Here is a 22,914-nt window from a genome sequence, read left to right on the forward strand (position 1 = left end):
GAAGGGCAAATGGAAACAAGGAAGCTGGAAGAGTGCTGTTAAATTGAAGTGATTACAAGAAACAAAATGTACATAAATTATTGCTTTGTAAACTTTCACCCAAACCGCGATAAAATGTTCCAAAATTTTAAAAAAGCAAAAGCTCTTTAATGATGTTAGTACTTCTTAAGAGTATAAAGGAGTCCTAAAACCAAGAACTTTGAGAACTGGTACACACACAAAAAAAAACAGGGTTCTTCATCCAGGATCTACCACTAGTAAGTGAGGTGGTTGCACAGTTCATTTGCCTCTTTAGAGTGCAGAGTGAGGAGACTGGATTAGAAGATGAGGGCACAATGACTAGCACTGAGTGCTTGCTCTGTGCCAGGCACTAGTCTAAGCTCTTTATCAACAGTACCGCATTTACTCTTCACAGCCATCCAATAAATACATATGCTGCATCTTAGAGGACATTGAAGCACATGGAGGTGAGATAACTTACCTAGTATGCGGCTGAGCTGTGTTCAAACCCAGGCAATTCAGTTCCAGATCCTGGGCCTTCAATCATGCAGCTACACTGCCTGTAGCAGAGCTCCTGTCTGTACATTCTTGTGATGCAATCATTCGATTGCTAGGATTTTTAAAGAGTGATAGGAAGGTGAAATGCCCAGCGGTTTAGATGTAGACATCAAGTATGACTTAAAGATCCCACGATGACACTGCTGTAAATGAGGCTTCTAGGCTTCACTACTTTAGAGGATTAAACCTGAAAGCAACCCCTCATCCACTCTACAAGAGTAGTGTAGACAGACATTGCCTTGTGTATCTTATGTGCAAATAGCATTCATTTGTGATTGGGGTGTCAAAACTGAAAGAAAGGTCAAGATAAACCCAAACAATGGTGCAAGACAGGTTGGGTCCAGGTATTCAGGGTAGAGAAAACAGTAACAAGAAGGAAAGACAAGAGGGTGAGTCAGAGAAGCAAAGAGTGTATGCAGCAGCTTGGGAAGCACAGCCTAAATCTAAGGACATAACAAAGACCCAAACAGGAAGGGCACTTGGTTCTGGTAGTCTGGAAGTCAGGGAGAAAATTCAGTACAGCCTAGGGTGCTGGAGGGAGAAGAGGAGGGTGAGGGTTCAGAGAAAGGTGGAACTTTGTTTCAAGGAAAGAGGAGCTAGCAACCTAAGTGGACCAGAAGTTTAGGAATTTAGCTGATGGTAGTGAACTTGGAAAAATGCTCAGAGAGATTCAGAGTCAAGGAAATCTGAGGTTTAAGTGCTATGTTAGAAAATAATGAATTTCCTATCTGGAAATTCCAGGAATTTCTCTATCTGTGCATAGCTTCCTGTGACAAGACTTCTTAGACAGGAAGCAGTTTGTGCATTCCAAATGTTTGGGTCAAATGTGACAAGAAGAATTTAGCAGGTACCCAGGATTCAGGCTCTCAACTGATTGTTGTTGTTATATGCTATCGAGTCAAACCCGACTCACAGCGACCCGTCCTTGGGTTTCCGAGGCAGTATCACTACGGAAGTAGATTGCCTCATCTTCCTTCTGAGGAGTGGCTGGTGGGTTTGAATCGCCAGCTTTCTGGTTAGCAGTCAGGTGCCTTAGGCACTATGCTACCAGAGCCCCCCTCAACTGATTATATGGGAGAAAAAGGGAACAGCAGTGAACATCCATAGATCTTTGTCATATTTCTGTTTTCATGCCACCATTTAAGAAGCTGAAGATATTATTTATGTTAACAAATATACCACAATGTTGTTGTTAAGTGATGTCAAGTTGGTTCTAACTCTTAGAGCCTATTTACAAAAGAGTGCTGCCTGAGCACTGAGGATGAGAAAGACGTAGAGAGGTACATGGGAGGTACAGACAACAAATACGAACCCTTTTGCACATACAGTACTACATTGTCAGTGAAGGCAAACATGGGTATATGGATGAATAGATGGGTGGTCAGGCTAAATGATTAGGTATGTCTATGAAATGGGGGAGTGTATCCAAGAACATATATAGGGTTGGCAGACAATGGTCCTATAAGTTTATGTGAATGATCAGAATTCCCAGGTGTATAGTAGAGCTGACAAGGGGCAAGGTTGTGGTCACTGCTTGGTCACAGCCAGCTACCCAGAGGGACCAAGTAGTTGAACCTGCGGGCTTGGAACCATAGTCAAAACATAGTCAAAATGTTCCATTGTTTCTTCAAATATACTATAATCTCCCTAAATAAGTCCCTTCCACCTGATACTGTTATTTTTTTTCTTTATAAAAGATGTTACCAAACTTTATCAAAACTTTATTAAATGTAATATGATGTCCAGGTTTAACATACATACATATATATGCATATGTATGTATGTATGTATGTGTATATATATATTTTAAAAAGTACAGTCCTCAAAATACTAGAATCATCATCTGCAAGATAAGTGAAGGGCTTCCTGGGCCTTTGGCTTCACTTAGCAAAATTTCCAATTGTGTGTTTTTAATCCTTTGATGATCTCAAATATTGATACATACACATTTTACATGATGTAATTGCCTTATAAATAAGCATTCCCATGCCACTCAGCACCATGTTCATTGTGTGTTGGCTGAATTATTGCTGCTTTTCTTGAATTTAATCATCTATAGGCTAAAGGGCTTCACCCGTCCCTGGGTGGGCTCGAACCACCAACCTTCCGGTTAACAGCCAAACGTGCTAACCGATTGCGCCACAGAGACTCTGGTAGCATAGTGGCTAAGACACTTGCCTGCTAACCAGACAGCTGGCGGTTCAAACCCACCAGCCACTCCTTGGAAGGAAGGTTGGGCAATCCTACTTCCGTAGTGATATCGCCTCGGAAACCCAAGGAGGGGTCGCTATGAGTTGGGTTTGACTCGAGGGCACATAACAACAACAACAACATAGGCTAAAGAGGAAAGAGCTACACAAAATATGAAAATGACATCTTCCAGTCACACCAAGGCAATATGGCTGGAAGCCATGCTGTGATTCTGCAATGATTTTAATAGAGAAAAAGTAAATGAATCAAGTCCTGTCACAACACAGGGAATTATGGGCACACCAAATTCTTTAAGAAGCAATCCATTCATTGCACTTAGCTTTTTATTTTTAGCAAAAATTCACTGTCCATTACATTATTGTGAGATCGGTGATTAGGATTTCTAATTTGTAGTTTTATTTGAATCTAATGTCTAAATTTGTTTTGACTTTACATTTGTATACAATCTATAAGTATAGGGCATTTATACTGTCTTATATTTAATCACTTGGAAGGAAGATGGGGCAATCTACTTCCATAGTGATACTGCCTCAGAAACCCAATGAGGAGTCACTATGAGTCGGGTCCAACTCGACAGTACATAACAACAACAACATATTTAATTAAGGAGCCCTAGTACAGTGGTTAAGCACTCAGCAGCTAACCAAAAGATCAGCAGTTCAAACCCACCAGCCACTCTGAGGGAGAAAGATGTGATAGTCTGCTTCAGTAAAGATTTACAGCCTTGGAAACCTTATGGGGCAATTCTACTCTCCTTTAGGATTGCTATAAAGGAGTCAGGTAGTATAGGGGTTAAGGTATTTGGCTGCTAACCAAAAGGTCAGTGGTTTGAACCCACCAGCTGCTCCCCGGAAAAGATGAGGCAGTCTACTTCTGTAAAGATTTACAGCCTTGGAAACCCAATAGGGGTCTCTATGAGTTGGAATCGAAATGATGGAAGTGAGTTTGGTTTTGGTTTATAGGGTTGCTATGAGTCAGAATTGACTAGATGGCAATGAGTGTTTGCTTTTTATATTTAATCATACTACAAAAATAATTTAAATAAATTCTTGGACTTTATGAGAATGTTATTTCCTTAAATGTGCTCTATTTACTACTCAAGTTCGAGAAATGATGCCCTGAGTATAGGAAAACCAAAATAAGATGACTCTGCCTTGCAAAGCCTTTCAGGAAACAGTCATGGTTACAGCAGTGCCCCACTGTTGCCATCTGGTGGGCACATTTGAACAAGTACCCACCACTTTGCCAGTTCCAAAGCACTTCAGAAAAGCCCATTTCAAGGGTCCTCATAGCCAGAGAGCTGGACAGATATTTAAATGATGTCTACATTAAATGTGGGGCCTTGAATAAGCATTCTGCACTGCCTGAGAAGGCTATTTTAATCTCCTCTGCTCTCAAACCTCCAACCCTGCTTGCTCACCCTTCCTCCTAGCTGATAATCTAGCATCTTACTTGCAAGGAAAAGCAGAAGCACTAAGATGCAAGCCATCTTGCCTCCCTGCTCACCTCATCTACCACCTATCTGTTCTGAACTTGTGCACTCTATGCTGCTGTCACCCTGGGTGCTGTGTCTCTCTTGTGCTCTGGATGCAGCACCATCCATGTGGCCAATACATTAAACCTATCATCTCTCCTCCATTCCCTATGTTATCAACTTCCCTCTGAGCTGGACCATGAGCATCAATGAGCAAATAGACCACAGGGGTGCCAATGGTTAATGCACACGACTGCTAACCAAAAGGCTGGAGGTGTGAGTCCACCCAGAGGTGCCTCAGAAGAGAGGATTGATGATCTACTTCCAGGACTTCAGCTACTAAAAGGCCTCTGGAGCATAGCTCTGCTCTGACACACATGGCGTCACCGTGAGTCAGAACTGACTTGCTGGCAATTGCTTTTTTTTGTTTCTTTTGGTTATATATCCTAACTTAAAAAAAGAACAAAACCTGTCTTAATCCCACATTCCTTCATTTCTCTGCTCCCCATCAAATAAAGCTTTCCAAAAGTATCATCTATAGTTCTTGACTCACTTCCTCAACCTCCATACTCCCTTTGTTATTGTCAGCTGCCGTGGAGTGGACCCACACTCACGGCAATCCCATGCACAAAAGAATGAAATGTTGCCCAGTTCAGCACCAACCCATGATCAGTCAATCAGACTGTGTGATCCAAAGGCGTGTGTTGTGATTTGGGCGATAGTTTACAGGAAATTTGGTTTTCCATTCAACAATTCATATACAATTTGACCATCACTACAATCCCCACAATGTAACACAGTGTTCTTCCATTTCCTCCCTGTGTTTACCATTTCCCTTCATCCTTCTTTCCTATCGTGTCCTACCTTCTCAGCTTTATCTCTGGGCAAATGCTGTCCTTCTCATATGGTTGATTGTGCTAATGAGTGCGTACCTTGCTGGTATTAGCACTCACCTTATAAATCTGTGTGTCAGGCCTGTCATTTGGCTGGAAGTTGAGCCACAGGGGTTGAGTTCAGTTCTAGGCTTGAAGGATGTCTAAGGGCCATAGTCTCAAGTGTCCCACCAGTCTCTATCAATCAGACCACTAAGCCTAGTCTGATCCAAAGGGTTTTCACTGGCTGACTGTTAGAGGTAGATCTCCAGGCTTTTCTTCCTATTCCATCTTAATCTGGAAGTTCCACTGAAACTTGTTCAGTATCATAGCAGCACGCAAGCCTCTCCTGACAGAGTGGTGATGGCTGTGCATGAGGTGGACTCGCTGAGATCAAACCCGGGCTTCACACGTGGAAGGCAAGAATTCTACCACTGAACCACCGAGTCCTCATTCACTCTCCTTTCAGTCCATGCTAAATGAACTTGCTTCCTCCCTTCCACTGAAGCTGCTCAAGGTCACCTCCATCTGGCCTTCACCAACCATCAGTCCGTTGCCATTGTACTTGAGCTCTGAGCAGCAGTTAACGCAACTGCTAATTCTCCTGCTAGGAGTAGGGTCTTCACTTTGCCTCGGGTACCTCACATCCTCCTTCTCAGGCCCCTTTGCGGGGCCTTCCTTATTCTTACCTTTCTATTTGGCATTCCCCAGATCCTGGTCTACCTCCTCCTTCTCTGTATTACCTCCTCCAGACCCATGGCCTTAAACATAATCTATAGTTCATAACTCTCTTTTTAAGATTCCTGGCCCTGACCTTTTCCTGAGCTCCAAAATCATCAACCCAACTGCTCGTCTAGGTTGGATGTCTAAGAAGCATTTCTTCATTTTGATGATGAAAACTCTGTTTTTCCATAAAACCCACGGACTTTCCAACTTCCCATATCATGGTTAAGAAAGTGCCAATACTTACCTAGTTGCTAGGGCCTAAACAGACCTGGGAAGTAGGAGCCCTGGAGACACAGTGGTTAAAGCATTCTCTTATGAACCAAACAGGTGGAAGTTCAAACCCACCAGCCACTCTGCAGAAGAAAGATGTGGCAGTCTGCTTCCAAGAAACACTAGGGGACAGTTCTACTCTTCTCCCAAGGGATTGCTATGAGTCAGAATTGACTTAACAGCATTAGATTTGGGTTTTCTTGTTTTGTTTTGTTGGGAAAACCTAGGAAGTACCTTTGATTTTCCTCCTTCTTTCCTTATTCTCTGCCACCCTAACCAGCAAGTTCCGGTGAGTACTTGGTCGTGTCTCCATATCCAGATCTGGCTTCAAAAACAGGGCTAGGAAGACTCAGCAGTTTTTGATATCCTGGACAGAGACACTTCAAAATGAGGATTCCAAAGGTCAGGAAAGACCACTTCAAAACAGTTTGATCTCATCTAAGTAATGAATTCCACATTTTCAATTATTAAAAAAAAAAAAAAAATGATTTAAAGTTTCCTAACCTTCAATTATAATTCTCCATTCCACTAAAAAAAAAAAAAACTCACTGCCGTTGAGTCTGTTCTGACTCATAGTGATCCCTCCTTTGGGTTTCCGAGACAGTATCTCTACGAAAGTAGATTGTCTTTCTAATCACACTTGCCATTCTCCACAGATAAACATCCAGTCATTTTCTTTAAAATATGCAGTGCTCCTCCCCCTAACTTTTAGACTTAGGAGATGATCATCTTTAAAATCTCTATATCTGTACTAAATAAGATACCCAGTTAGACATGGGCCTTGCTCACTCAGTGGTTATAATCTATTGACACAGAGACTATAAAACTATTTTGTAACAACTATGTAACATAAGGGAGCTCTGGTGGCATAGTATCTAAGGCATTGACTACTAACCAGAAGGCTGGCGGTTCAAACCCACTGGCCACTCCTCGGAAAACTGAACAATCTACTTCCATAGTAACGCTGCCTCGGAAACCTAAGGAGGGGTTGCTTTGAGTTGGATCTGACTCGACGTTAGTGAGTTTGAGTTTTGAGATACAACATAAAGGGGATATAAGTCAACATTTATTGACCACCTACTATGTGTCAAGTACTGCACTACTAACGCTATACTAGCCCCTTACATTTTTGAGCATTTGTTACGTGCCAAGCATCTTAGAAACAAGAGCTCATTTAACCCTGACGTCAATACTAATGACCCAGATAAAGTCTTCTCCACATGTGACAGATAAACAAACTCCAATGTTAAGCAACTTCTTGTTAAAAAGTCCCACAGCCAGAAAGTGGAAAATCTGAGACCTGAATCCAAGTTTCTGGTGTCTAAATCCAGTTCTCTCAACGACACCTTGATTCTGACAACTGCAAAAGGAAGCATGTTTATGCTGTGGCATAGCTACAAGGGTTGTATGAATAGGTGAAGTGTATCTAAAGGTCCCAACTCAGGTAAAAAGATCACTTTGAATAAAGAGAGATGAACCACCATGATGGGTGAGGGTGGTTTTGTTACTTTGAAGGTCTTGAAACTTTCACCAGGCCTACTGACTTCTAATGTTCAGGATAAGATGATACTTGGTTACATGTACTTTACATAAAATGTAGGTCTGACAGAGAGAACATTATTGGATCCACTGCAAGTCCCTGGTTCAGTATATTTATTAAGAGCTTGCCAGGAGTTAACCCTTGCATTAAGTCAGCTAATGTTTGTATTACATCTAGTGCAGCACTGCTCCATATAAGGTGTTCTATAAACACAGAGACTGCTAGTTGTCTACCCATACCCTTATTCTCTTTATTCCCGGTAAAAGAACACTACTGTTCTCTGGAGCAGTGATGTCCTGCTAAAAGACCTTTCCCAGACTCCCTTGCAGCTAGACAAGGTTATGTGCTGCAGCTCTGGCCAGAGGGATGTAAGCCTCAGTGTTCTATGGGGTTTCTGGGAAGACTGCCTAAACGAAGTTGATTCAGCTGGGGGGCTGCTTTTATCCCGTCCCTGTTTCCTCTGGCTGCTAAATGTGCAATGTAGTCTTTACGGCTGGAATTACAGAAGCATCTTGGACCAGAGGTAACCTTGAGGAAAGAAGGCATTTGCTGAGGACAGCGAGTCTAAAGTTAAGAGGCAAGTTTCTGTTGTCACAGTAGAGCTCTTTAACCAGCCATTGACAAAACAGTCCCAAATTTCCTTCCCAAATAAACTTTTGTCTTGAATAAAGCATGGCTGCTTTAGGCTAGTAGTTCCCAAGCTTTTGTGGGTATCAGAATCACCTGGGGTACTTGGTAAAAATACAAAAGTCCTATCCTACCCTCATTTGTGCCAGGGGATGCCGACATCCACCAAAGCTTGAGAAGCAATGCCTTAAGCTTGTCTGTTCTAAGCTGCTAAACTTGATCTTGCTCACACAGTTCACTTCCATGTCAACACCAATATGGGAAACATGCACTCAAAAGCAATTTTCTAACAACCTATTTTATTTCTGATGCAAAGCTAGGATCTGGGTCTGAAGGGGTCACCCATTGCCAAGATCATTCCCTACCCTCCTTCGTAGAAGATGGCAGATGGTAACGGACATGTTGCCTATCCTCAGGCTGCCGTGGCCTTCCTGTCTGTTCCCACTAATCCGACTCTCTGGGCTTGCTGCCTGGGGCAGTGCAGGTGAAGTTTGTTTGGGTGCAGGCATCAACACTTTCTCCTTGGAAGTTTTAAGCTGTACTTCAGCCATGTTGTCATCTTCTGAGTGAAGGCTCCAATCCCTTCATATTCACCTTCCTCATCCTGAAGGACTGGAGGAGGAACTAGGTCAGCTCTTGCTCTTGGATCATTCTGGTTTCACAGCCTGCAAGCTTGCCTGCTTTGTAAGCTAGCCTTCATTTGTAAGGGCTTAAAGAATCCAAACGCCATGTCTTACAGCCACATTCTCCAACCCATGGGTTATTGATTCAAAGTCTGAGTTTTTCTAAACAGAACTTTCTGGCCACCTAGTTGTCTGTCTGTCCCGCCCAGCAGTAATGCCTTCTTTTCTCTATTTCAACTACAAAAAGACAGGTTTTGTTCACTCATTTGTCTTTTTCCTAAAACTTACCATTTTTTTTTCCCCTGGTAGAACAATGTCAGGTATGTAGATTGTGGCCAGATCTTGTAGACCATCATCTCAGAGAAATAAAATGGTCTAGACCCATTAAATTAGCACAATTTTTAAAAACCCAACTTGTTGAGTTCAAGTTGAGTAATGATAAAAATATCATTTTCTATTATCTCTTTCTTTATGTTCAGTTCCCAAAACTAAAGCAACCACCCACATTTGTCTGCTCTGGGTAAAAGCAGTTGATAAAACAGGTAATGCCATTGTAGATGCCAGCTCCAGAAAGGAGCTACAGACATAAGTAGACTCAGATGAATCACTTGCCACACTCTTCCTATCCCTGGAGGTGATGATAGATCTGGCCTGGCTCCAGGTTCATCAGGCCCTAGATGGCTCCCAGCCAGAAGACCCCAAGGCTCTAGATTGAGTTGAGGGTTTACTCTGGTCCCTAATAACATGGAATCTCTAGGGCCTGTCCAGGGGTAGAGCTGAACTTCACTCCACTGAAAGTCCACACATACATGGCTGAGTGTCAGTGGGGGCTTCTGGAAGACAAGAAGGCACTACCTTCAGATCTGCCCCACAGAGAATCCACCCTGTCACGAGAGACTCACTTCATGTTTATTTCTGATAGTGAGTGGAGTTTGACGAGCTGCCTCCTCCCCCTCGGATGGCGTGGACAGCCGTTGGAGATGATGCTGGGTAGTGTCCTGGGCGGATGGGCTTGGCTGTCAAAGCAGAGAAAATATACAGAAATGGCTTAAGCAGCAACACCCAAATACCCATAGGTCGCATATGATAACCAATAGTCACAATTCTTATCAATTTTTACCAGACATTGAGGGTTACTTTTGTTAGTATAGTTAGCCAATCCTGGGGACTCAAATGTTCAGGAGACAGAAAGAACTTAAATTTATCAATTACCTTATTTATAAATGAGATTGAGGAAAATAAAAGCCTCAAATAAGAAACAAAGGACTTTCAGCTTTATTTGGGGCTGATCCAAAGGTCCCCACAGGCACTTCCAGGGGGTCTGTGCAGAACCCTGAAATGGGATGCAGAATTCTGCCTGCAGTTCATTTTTCTGGGGAAAACGTTCATAGCTTTCCAGGAGCTTCTCAAAGACTATGAAATCCAACAAATGCAATGAGCCACTAATCTATGATTTTTAAAATGAGAAACATGAAGTTGTTGGTTTATAATACATTTGCACAGAAATATCTGGTGGGAAGTACCACATCTTATTAGAGATATTTACCAAAAAAACCTTTATAGTTAGAGAACATCCCTAAGTCACTTCTATTCCTCCAGCTCTATCCTGAAAACGCTGACTCAGTAACTCCACCTTCATTTTCCACATGGGCCAAATTTCCCAATCTACCCAGGTCTTGCTGCCCAGCATGTGACTGTACCTGATCTCTGCTGCCAGGCCTAGAGCTTTCCAGGTTATTTCCAAAGCTGTACTTTTATGCAGTTCTCCATGAGGCTTCTCGCTGCAGGGTCCATTATGGTTCTGCCCAGTGCAGAACAGAAATGGCTGAGAAATAGCCATATAGTCTAGTATTTCTAAGACTGTACCTGTTTATAGCCAGGGCTGCTTTTTCTGTCTAGCTCAGAGGCTTTGAAGAATATAGTGTATGCTAGAATCACTCAACATAAGGAAGCAAGTATAAGACACTTGCATTCTCCCAGGGCACAGGCCTGCAAGGAGCAGCCTCCCCTAAGCCCTGCAGGTTTGACATCACAAAGTGATACTGATACTGTTGTTACCAGCTGCTGTTGAGTTCGCCTCCAAATCCTGGTGACTATGTACAAGAAAACCAAATGTTGCCTGGTCCTGTGCAATCCCCATGATCAGCTGGGGTCTGGACTATTGTCATCCATAGGGTTTTCATTGTTTGATTTTCAGAAGTAGATCACTAGGCCTTTCTTCCTAATCTGTCTTAGTCTAGAAACTCCTTCATGATAGCAATACACCAGTCTCATTGACAAACTGGTGGTGGCTGTGCGTAAGGAGCCCTAGCCAAGAATCAAACCAGGGTGTCCCATGCAGAATATGAGAATTCCACCATTGAACCACCACTGCCAGATATTACATTACATATTTTTATTACATAATGGACCTACTCAAGTGGCCCAATAATCAAGTTCTAGCTTCCCTGTGGAATCATCATCTTTTGGCAAGGTCATAAGTGAAAGGCCGCCATTGCTCCTGAACCCTTCACTGATATCACATGTGTACATACCGATCTGGGCTGAATGGGCCCTCCTGGCCATGTTTTTGGCTCGCACGGCCTCCTTGATGCGGTCCACCTCTTGCTGGTACCGCTTTCGGTCCCGCATGGCGTTCTCCTTGGCTTCCTTCAGTGCACTCTCCAGGGCCTTGACGCGCTCTGCCGTCGCACGGAGTCTCTTCTCCAGCTTGGGCAACTCACAGCGCAAATCAGCATTATCCCGGACCAGCTAGGGCAGGGATGAATGTGGGAGGAAGGGAAAGATGGAGCAAGGTAGAGCATTACCAGGGCAGCAATGTGGCTGACAGGAAGGACAGCCCACTGGGAGGGGACAAAGAACGTGAAGCAAACCCTGCAGCAGAACAACCATCCCCTGCTAGGGTGTCTCTAAAATTCAGTAAGACCATAAACCAAAAAAATCCCCTACCCTGTGACTCCAATTTGCTAAGCATACCATTAACAGTCTGGAGGGGTGGGGGAGTTGGTGGAGAATGAAAAGAAAAGTTCTTTCCAGCCACAGGAAACTTCCACTCTCAGGCAGGATTTACCTCCTGTTTTATTTGCGTGAAGGAACTCTGGTGGTAAAGTGAAGGCATTTGGCTGCTAACCAAAAGGTCAGTGGTTCCAACAAGGAAGGAAGATGAGGCAGTCTGCTTCCCTAAAGATTTACAGCCCTGGAAACCCAATGGGGGTCTCTATGAGTTGGACTGGAGTGGATGGCAGTGAGTTTGGTTGTGTTTTTTGGGGGAGAGGGGGGTTGTTTGGGTGAATGGAGGATTGGAGAAGAGGGGCCCATTAAACTCACAGCCATCAAGTTGATTCCTACTCATAGCCACCCTGTAGGACAGTAGAACTGCCCATGGGATTTCCAAGGCTATAAATCTTTACAGAGGCAGACTGCCTCATCTTTTTGCCACAGAGAAGCTGTTGGATCTGAACCCCAAAACTGGGTTAGCAGCCAGATGCTTAACCACTGCATCAGGAGAGCCACCAGAGCTTCCTGAGGGAAGGTCATTGTGAGAAAATTTACTACTAGGACATTAGCAGACAAAAGCTAAGAAATTTTAAGCGAGTTTAAAAGCACTTAGTAAAAGATAATCCATGTTCTAGAGCTCTCTGAAGACCTCACTTGATGCAAGATCCAGTGTCTTGGTTTGGACCCAAGCTTTGCAACATATCCAGAGGCCAACAAATAACATGGGGCACAGCTCATTCATTACCTAAGATCCACAGTTCAGAGGCAGTAGTTCTGTCCTGGGTTTAAGAAAGGGTTCAAGGGCTAGCTCTATTGTTTCCAGCCATCTGACTTAGTGTAGGTAAGTCATTTGACCACCATGAGTCTTAGGATGTCATCCATAAAACTAGGATACTACAAAATAGGGCTATTGTGGGAATCCAAGTGCATAAAGAAAATTTTGAAAGTTAGAAAGTTAGGGAATTTTCTGCTTCTGGGAGACACTGCCCCTCCACTATCACTGTCCAGCTCTGTGCTCTGAGTCAACACCAAGGGTCAGCAGAGCAGGCCACCAACTTCCCACCCTCATCCCAGGACACTGTGGATGATATATTTTAAAGGTGAGCCTCCTCTGGGCCCCCAGCACCAGCATCAGTGCTTGGCAGAAAGTTTTCAATAAATATTTATTGAGTACATGAATGAAGTAATTAATAAACTTCAGAGCCGTATTTCAGTTTTCCTGGCAGGTTTTGCTTTTCTACTTTTCAGTAACAATTTGCTGAAATGACTTCAATTGCATTGAACCTGCTGTCTTCCCTCTGAGGAAAAGTGTCATCATCAACAATTTTGAAAAGGACTTAATAAGTCAAGGAGCTATGACATCCCCTTGGCCATATGGTCCAAAACATCAGACATTTCCATCACATCTCAAATTCTAAAAAGGGAAAACTGTCACAAAGATGCCAGTGTTTTAACAGGAAGGATCTAAGACAAATAACCTGCCTAAATCACTGGTGGGTTTGGACATGTCACTCTTTGCCACTCCAGAGATAGCAAAGATCCTACAGGAGGTACCTTTGCTACCCAAGGAGCACCAAGAAGAGGGTGACAGAGCAGAAAGGGAGCTGGTTGTAGGCCCAGTTCTACCACTCATGGAATGAAGCAATTCACTTCCTCTCCCAGTCTATTTCCTCATCTGTGATAATAAGGGGCATGAACCAGCTTGGTAGTTTCCACATTGCATTCTGAGGAGCCTTCTGGATCCCAGAGGAGCCTCAGAGGCATCATGGGAGATGGAGACATTGAAGCCAGTTTGGATCCAAGATGGGGGTAGAAGCAGGATAAAAATGCAGAACTCTGAGCACCCTACTCTCCAGACCCCAACTCAAACTCCATTCCTTATCATTTTATTTGTAAGGTAAGTCACTGAAGATTAAAGGATTTTTAAGGGCCCTTCTAGCAGTAATAGTCTCCAAAGATGCATAAACACCACAGACTTTTCCCCATGCTATGGTCAAAGCTGGTGGGGCTTCTTTCCAGGAGAGCAAGAGAAGCCCCGGGAAGCTGGGGCAACTCTCTTACCTGTTTGTGAACTTTAGTGAGCTGCTCCAGGTTATTCTCCAGGAAGGAAATTTTCTGCTTCTGGGCAGCACTGCCCCCTCCATCATCACTGTCCAGCTCTACACTCTGAGTCAATACCAAGGGGTCAGCAGAGCAGGCCACCAACTTCCCACCCTCATCCCAGGATACTGTGGATGATATAGTTTAAACTTTTCTTTTTTAAAAACACCCATTGCCCCAAACATTATTCTATGTTTAATGGTTCTAAAAGTTTGGATTCTAGGAACTTGCCAATTAATTTCTTTGGTTGGTGTCACAAGTATAAGAAGAAAAAACCACTTCGAATCTTTTTCTTAACATTAAATATTATTTCTCTTTAGTGAAATACACCTCTAAATAAAGGTGAATAAAGACTTTTCTTTTCAAAAGAAATCATTTTGATTCATTAAGAAGAACCTGTGTGAACACATAAACCCAAGACCTATGATTTCAGTGACCATGACAGAGATAATAAGTCATTAAGCTCACAGTCAATGTCTATGGTCATATTAGAAGTCTCAACAGCCTCAGTGTGTCCCTTCAGCTTCCAAGTCCATGAAATTCAGTAGTGAATCAATCACAAATTAGTCAAAGCATGGAGGTACTGGGTAAACTCTTGAAATTTGTCAGATCCTGAAATTGGCAAACATTGCACTCCTGGCACTGCCAAGCGGAGTGGCAGAGATGAGTTGAGAAATACATGTGCAAACACATCTTGGGGTTCAAAACTGCCAAAGCATGCTTGCTTCATCTGACTATATATGGGACAGCTCACCAGCCTTCTTTCTCTTAGAGGTATTGACTGTATATATGAGCTTCTTAAACCTGCTTTTCTTCAGTCTAATAACATGGTTCTCAAATTTGAGCCTGCTTCAGAACCACCTGGAGCAAGGCTTGTTAAAACTCAGATTCCCAGTCCCTTCCTTTGTTTCTGGTTCAGTGGATCTGAGGTGAGGACAGAGAACTGGCATATCTAACAAGTTCCCTGGTGACCCTAATGCTGCTTGGCCCAAAGACCACAGTTAGAGAACCCCTGGTCCAAAGGTTGGTGCTTCCTGGATAGTTTTATAATGAGGTCAAGAAGTCTGATCTCAAACTCTCAGCCCTCCTTTGGCCACAGCATCCTTATGTTCATGCCTCCACTGTCTCCCTCTGACAAAGCTTTGCTGGTTCTTGTCACAAACTCTGTTCAGGTCCCTCTCTCTCTCCAGTCTCCCTTCTTTCACTTCTGCTCTGGTTTCCCTCTTCTACCTGGTCCAGGTATTTTGATGATCAAGGTCATTTCCCACCTGCCTGACCATTGCCTTTCAGGTCTTGAACCCTCCCAGCATTCTCTACCTCTTTTCTTTGTGTTGACTCCCACCCTTCCAAACTCACTAGAACCATGTTGACAGGGCCACTCCAAATCCACATTTCTGACCCTCAGCTGACATACACCACCAAAACATCCCTTTGCCTCATCCCTAGCAAATTCCTCCACCACAGCAGTCTGAACCTTTCTAGTCTCCATGGGCCTCCATTCCCTTCCCTCCTTCTCCACTGAGAACCGAGCCTCCACATTAATTGAGAAGATCAAAGTCATCAGATGCAACTTCTTTCCATTGTCACATATTTCCCTGCAGATATCTCGACACTTTGCCTTCTCCACACCCACTCCTCCCTCTGAGGAAAATGTGTCCCTTCTTACCAACCTAGTACATCATTATTGCTATTAACTCTGGCTCCTCTCAAACCTTACCCTATCAATCACCTCTTTTTTATATACATTACCTCTTTCCCTTGGCTCCTTTACACACACACAGAAACATACATAAACAGTCACAAACATGTGTACACATGCATACCCTCACAAACATAAACATACACAGATACACACTCTTCTTAAACATACCTTCCTCCAATCCTATTATTTTTCTGAATATGGACCCATTGCTCCTCCCCCATCCCATTTAAATATTTTGAAAGAGTATTTCCCTGGCTGCCTTCACCTCTTCCTCATTCCTTAACCCCCTGCTGCAAGCTGCTCTGGGGATTCATTCTTAGGATGCTATTCCAAGATCACTGTGTGTGTCATGAAGATGAAAGAAGGTCAGAGTAAGAAGTGCTATGGACCTGGATTCAAATATTATCTCTGGTTCTTCCTAGCTGTGCAACCTCGGGTAAGTAACATCTGAGCCTATTTCATCTGCAAAACAAGAACCCTCAGAACCACTTACATGGTTGCTGAGGGAAGCAAATGTTCAAGTGGTTTATAAACTATGACCTAGCCCACAGTGACCTCCCAGCAGACAAACATGAGGGCTCTCCACCATCAAACTTCTTTACGTGTCTGGCATTGCTCACCATGCTTCAGGACAACACTGTGACGTGATCCCTCTGTCTTTTCCTGTGTTACCACAGTAGGGTTCACACAGTATGGTCAGATAAATATTTCTTAAAATGAAGGCCAGGGAAGGACAATAACTTCTTTTCACTAACCAAAAACCAAACCAAACTCACTGCCGTCAAGTCATTTCTGACTAAGAAGGAAGAATCAGATGGAACAATGTCCCCAAGTATTCTTTACCTCTAGCAGATTGTCTGAATAACATTCTCTGGCATAAAGTAATTAATCATTAAGTATAACCAATCTCAACTTAAGCAAGCACTATTTCAACAGAATATGATTCTGGCTATCTTTTTAGTGTTTTCTCAGTCAGTCCCATGCAGACAAAATAGAACTCACTTTTTTAACTCTGGTGGTCAGATCCTGGACGAAGAGTTTGCGAAGGTTATGAAGTGTCTGCAGTTCTCTAGACTGGAAGAAAGATTTTTAAAAAGCCACTTAAATCAGGAAACACATTAAATTTATGACACATTTGGCACAAGGTCATTAACCCCAGTGGTCTCCACACGCTTTGTGAAGCTGCCATGTGGTTTCCCTTCACTTCCTCTGACTTGTCCCTACACCCTGTCTGCTGCTTATTCAGCCTCATTGTCAGGAGCACATCAAGGTACAGAAACCAGGAATTTAAACAAACAATATACTATGAATTGTAACAAAGCCTGCTCATTTTCTGTACTCCACATCAAACCATTATTTTTCTCAACCACAAAATTTCTTAAGTTTTCTTACAAAAATTCCTCGTCAGCTATGTTGTTTCAGAATGGATTTTTTTCTTCTCCTCCTTCCTTTATCATATAAAATTATACATAATACTGTTACAGGTGGAATTGTGATGCTAAAGTTCTAACCCTAGAACCTCAGAATGACCTTATATGGAAATAGGGTTTTTGCAGATGTAATTAGTAAAAACTGGGTGGACCTTAATCTCTTTATGAGGATCCCTGATGGTGTAAAAAGTTAAGCACTTGGCCACTAACCAAAAGGTTGGCAGTTCAAACCCACTTAGCTTTACTGTGGAAGCAGAGACTGGAATTATACTATCACAAACCAAGGAATGCTGGAGGTACCAGAGCTGGAAGAGACAAGGAAGATTATCCTTTTGGAGAGAGCATGACCCTTCTAAGACCTTGATTTTAGACTTCTAGCCTCCAGAACTATGAGAGATAAATTTCTGATGTTTTAAATCACCCAGTTTGTGATACTTGGAGAATACAAATATCAAAAAATTTAAATTAAAAACTAGCCACACATTCTCCCCCTCTAACTAATTGGTATTTTTCATGTTTCTACACCCTCTGCTGACCCAGGTCCAGATGTTTGCATACTTGACATCACATACTTGTGGTTATAGATGAAGTAGTTACAAAAAGCACAAGTTTCAGTCAGTCCATTGCCTTGGCTCTGTCATTTTCCACCTGGCTGGCCTTGGGCAAATTATTTAACCTTTCTATGCCTCACTTTTCTTATTTGTAACATAAAAGGAAAAGCAAGTTAACTTATAGGAGATGCTGTGAAGATTAAATAATATGATCCTTACAATAAGAATAAGGAGTCCTAGTGGTGTAGTAGGAGCTGTGGTAGTGTAGTGCCTAAGGCGTTTGACTGCTAACCAGAAGGCTGGTGGTTCAAACCCACCAGCCACTCCTTGGAAGAAGGGTGGGGCAATCTACTTCTGTAGTGATACGCCTCGGAAACCCAAGGAGGGGTCACTATAAGTCAGGGCTGACTCCACCGCACATAACAACAACAACAGTGGTGTAGTGGATAAGGCATTTGGCAGCTAACCAAAAGGTCAACAGTTCAAACCCACCAGCTACTCCATGGAAGGAGGATGGGGCAATCTACTTCCATAAAGATTTACAGCCTTGGAAACCCAACAGGGGTCACTATGAGTAGGAACCAACTTCTTGACAGTGAGTTTGGGTTTTTTTTTTTTTTTTGGTTTTTATAATAAGAACAGTTCCTGACACATAGTAAGTGTTTAATAAACATTAAAACCAGTTTCATCAAGTTGATTCCAACTCATAGTGATCTCATGTGTATCAGAAGAGAACTGTGCTCCCTAAGGTTTTCAATAGCTGAATTTTGGGGAAGTTAATCACCAAGTCTTTCTCCCGAGGCACCCCTGGGTGGACTCAAACCTCCAACCTTTCAGTGAGTAGCCAAGAACATTAACCATCTGTGCCACCCAAGGACTCATAATAAACATGTTATTATTAATTTACTGATGGTTCATATTTGACTTCATTTTCCCACTGGTCTTTTATTATTTCCTTTTGTTGTTATAACTGTCATTGTAAATAATTTCTTAGGGGCTTTTTTTTCTTCATTGTGGATTATTTTTAACAAACGAACCTTTAGGAATTAGATTGCTGAGAAAAGGGCCCGAGCCAAACCTGGTGATCTTGATTACCAAAATCAGAACATCCAAACATCTTTCCATTCAAGTCTCCATGTATCTACTACAAACTCAAAAAAAACCAAAAACTCACTGCTGTCAAGTCGAATCCGACTCATAGCAACCCTTCCTTGGGTTTCTGAGGTGATATTTCTATGGAAGTAGATTGCTCAGTCTTCCTTCTGAGGAGTGGCTGGTGGGTTTGAGCTGCCAGCCTTCTGGTTAGCAGTCAAATGACTTGGACACCACACCACCAGAGCTCCTGTATTTACTACAAGAGATGATTAATTCCTTGCAAAATATTTTTCCATAAAGGAAGAGACAACGATAAACTCTGCGTGTATGCTTTTCAATTTGTCTAAACTGACCTACTCTAACACAGAATGTCAAGGGTGTAGCTCACATCTGCTCATAGGAGGGGGTAAAAAAAAAAAAAAAAAAAAAAGGGAGGAACAAACAGCCTATAAAGGTGTGGGAACAATAATTCTCTTGGAATTAAGGTTCTATATTAATTTAAGGCCTTATTACGTGGTCCAATTCTGCGTTGAAATAAGAAGCACCTGAAGTCAATTGCTTCCTCGGATGAGGTAAATTACTTTCTGCAGGAAGCCAAATGGATCTGTTATTATGAATAATGTGCACATAGTACCTGTCCAAGGCTCTGCCACCTTCTGAAGCAGGTGGAAGCCAGCAGCTAGTGCTCACAGTTATGCAGACACACTGGCTCCTGCCTCTGTCCAAGGGGAGCCCAGTCCCCACAACCTGTTCCTGAATGCTTGCGACTGCTCCACCAGCCCTCAATCCTGCTTCAGTGAGTTTATTACTGATTGAACCGTATCGCAGCTAATATTTTGGATGAAAAACAGCACCATACCAAACAAAAATAAGTGAAGAAGGCATGTGAGCTTTGTCAAAGGGCCAGGCATTTCCTTGGGGCTCTGTCAGTGCCATATGATATCAAGTCCTGAGTTTGGCAACTTTCTCTCTTTTTATGTTTGAGATAACACATAGTACCTGGCACAGTTATTATTGCACACTGTTTTTAGGTGGATTTAACAATAAACAGCTTATGAGGGGCAGTTGGAGGTCCTTAAATTAGTTTGTGAGTTACATTTATGTACATTTATGCTTGGGCAACTGTCATTTGGCTTCCCACATCAATGAATTTTCCTCCAGCATACTCATTAGCCTTCCCTTTCTCTCTCTCCCCTCAAAGCTTTCCCCTTCATAGACTCTGTGCTTAATGCAGACGCTCAGGTCTCAGCTTGCTGTCACAGTGGACACTGAGAGTGGGCCAAGGAGGTAGAAATACAAAGTCTAGTCATGGAGCCCAGACAATGGTATCCTGTGGCAGATGGGCTCATTAAAGCAAGCTGGCCCTCGATGGGCAGTCAGCCTTTTCCAAGATTCCCCCAGGAGGGGGCTCCATAGATTTCAACCTCCAGACGGTGGGTTCCATTTCCTTCCCATTCCCACCGAAACGCTCAAGGAGGCAGCATAAGCCTTGAGCTAAGGAAGGTCCAAGAATGGCCAGCCTAGGACTGTCAGTCTGTTTCTGAGTAAGATTTGTGGCTTGGAAGGATTTTGGTCTAAGGTCTATTGAAAACACACAAGTATATACTGCAGGCTTCCAATCTTGGATTTTAAGTGTGTGTGTGTGTGTGTGTGTGTGTGTGTGTGATTATGGAAAGGATGGGGGGGGCCTGAGAGTGAGAAAGAGAAAGCAAGACTCACTGTGTCAGTCCATGTGTGTTAGTAATTGAGTGTGCAAGTGGAAGAACAGACACGTGAGTGTGAGTGCAAGTGCAGGTTGAATGTGTGTGTATAAATGCACATCTCAACAAACCTGTGACTGAGAATGAAAGTGAGTGTGTGGGAGGCAGAAAGAATGACTGGCTGGATATAAGGAGGCTAGTGAGGAAATACATTGTACAAAAAGTAGTCAAAACATTAAAAAAAATGATTGATTTACATGTTCTTTAGATACCATGCTCATGAGTATGAGCAAAAGCATGTGAAAGTCTGAGAGAAACAGTGTGTATGTGTGAGTAAATGTGTGAGCAAAAATGAGTAGAGTAAGTATGTGAGTGTGTGTGTGTGTGGCAAGCAAGAGGATAAGTGTGTGAGTAAATAAGTGTGGCTGATCAATGTTAAGTGTGAGAATGTGACTGTGTGGTTGTGTTAGAAGGAGTTAACCTGACAGAGCAGAGGTATATGATATGACTGTGTGTGTGACAGGAGTGTGTTGAGTGAATCTATAAGTTGAGGGTGAACAAGAATGAGAGTGAATGAGTACATGAGAGTGACTAAGCAAGCCAAAAGTGTGTGCAACGAGAAAGTGAGACTATCATTTGTCAGTGTGGGTGCATGTGTGTTAGGCCAAGTATACTGAGTGAAGATAAATGTGAGTGTGTGTGTAAGTACAGGTATGTGAATGAGTGCAGGTGCGGGTGTGTGGATGAACACAGGTGTAAAACATGAAAGTCAGGGCCTGGGTGTGACAGTGAGTGAGTGTGTGAGAGTGGGTATCTGTGCAGAGACGTATATGAGTAAGTGTGGGTATAAGTTGAGAGTGTGTGGGAGTGAATGAATGTGTGATGGTGTATTTGTTTGCGTGTGTGTTAAACAATGAGTGATGGTGAGTGACTGAGTGTACATGACTTGTGTGTGAGAGAGGAGGTAAAGGAGAGTGAACGTCTATATAAGCGAGCTTATGAGAGCGTGAAAGTGAAAGCCAGGGAGAAAGAGTGTGCACAAGACTTCACAGGGGTAAAAGGAGAAAAGATATTGAAATATCATTTATCTCTGGCTGGTGGGAATACAGTAAATTTTTAGTATTTTATCTTTTTCTGAATTCTTATAATTTTGGGTATGATTTCCCTAGAAAAGAGGATGTAAATGAAGATATCGGTAATTTTGTAGTTTCATTTCCACTCTCCCTATAGCTACCCTCTCCACAATCTTTTCTACCATGCTTGAAAGACCCAATTTCTTTTGAACACTGTCATCTTACTTTGTCTAAAATGTCTTGTGTCCTCATTCCCTTATCTGGCTTTGGAAAGCAGTCACACTGGCCCAGCAGCCAGAGTGCCGGCCTTGGGTCTAGCCCTGAGTTATCAACTACCTACAGCTTGTGGCTATCAACTTCTGGAGACAAACTCAGTCCCATGATACATGAATGATATTATAGATTGAACTGTGTCCTCCATAAATATCTATGAAAGTCATGGTCTTATGGAATGAACCCATTTGGAAACAGGGTTTTTCTTTTGTTAAATTAATAATGTACTATCAGGGTAGTGTGGGCCCTAAATCTAATCACTCCTAAGTTATAAAAAGGAACAGAACAAACACAAAGAGACACACAGGGGAAGACACCAAGGAATCCCAAGGAACACCAAGGACTTCACAGTGCCACCAACAAGGAAGGACCTCCCCCTAGAGCCATGGCCTGACTTTGGACTGCTAGCCTTCCAAACTGTAAGACTATAAATTTCTCTTCTGTAAAGTTATTACTTGTGGTGTATGTTGTTAAGCAGCACTAGGTAACTAAGACAATTGGGATCAAAATGTGTAACAGTATCTGAACCATTTCTCCCTGTTACTGCTTCATGTGAAAATGACTGGACATATTTTCACCAAATCAAGAGGTGATGTTGGGATGGTTTGTCTGAAAACACTGCTGTGTGGTATGGTGAGCATTCACCACAAAGGGCTCCCAGGGCCCTTAGGGCCAGGCAGCCGTCCTCCAGAGCACTGCAGCAGATGCCGACCAGAGGAGGTAAGGCCCATGAATTCAAAATGGGGAAAACCAACCAGAATTTCAAATAATGAGAATTTTCAAAGGTAAGCCAATTCTGTCACCCTTCTGCCCCAAACTCTGCAGGTCTCAAAGCCCCACCTGACCTGTACCCCTCTTGCCTTTCTCCCTCTCCCAACTCCTCTTCCCTTTCACTCCCTTAGCTGTAAGTATGCTGACCTCCCTGATGTCCCTCCATATGCCAGGCATGGACTCACCTCAGGGCCTTGGCACAAGCTATCCCCTCTGCCTGGAATGCTCTTCCCCTAGACATCCTCATGTTTCACTCCTTCACCTGCTTTAGGTCTCTACTCGATGGCCACCTCCCTCCATGGGCTCTCCATCAAACATTAC

The 22,914-nt window shown here is 42.9% G+C and overlaps 1 protein-coding gene and 1 non-coding gene across 2 annotated transcripts in view; both read right to left on the reverse strand.

Moving 5' to 3' along the window:
- Positions 1-2,633: 2,633 nt before the first annotated feature.
- Positions 2,634-2,707, reverse strand: TRNAN-GUU. Its single transcript has one exon. It is a non-coding gene; the product is annotated as a tRNA-Asn (tRNA).
- A 7,103-nt stretch (positions 2,708-9,810) lies between these two features.
- The window catches only part of KIF5C (kinesin family member 5C), a 213,192-nt gene continuing 200,088 nt past the window's right edge, over positions 9,811-22,914 (reverse strand). The window contains exons 22-25 of the mRNA XM_007934941.2: positions 16,703-16,774; positions 13,960-14,064; positions 11,436-11,652; positions 9,811-9,917 (exon numbers count right to left, since the gene is read on the reverse strand). Coding sequence (XP_007933132.1) covers positions 9,811-9,917; positions 11,436-11,652; positions 13,960-14,064; positions 16,703-16,774 — 501 coding nt within the window. The remainder of the gene's footprint in view (positions 9,918-11,435; positions 11,653-13,959; positions 14,065-16,702; positions 16,775-22,914) is intronic.

Source organism: Orycteropus afer, unplaced genomic scaffold, assembly GCF_000298275.1.
Source record: "Orycteropus afer afer isolate SDZICR_OR568_19922 unplaced genomic scaffold, OryAfe1.0 scaffold00023, whole genome shotgun sequence".
Classification (NCBI taxonomy): Eukaryota; Metazoa; Chordata; class Mammalia; order Tubulidentata; family Orycteropodidae; genus Orycteropus; species Orycteropus afer.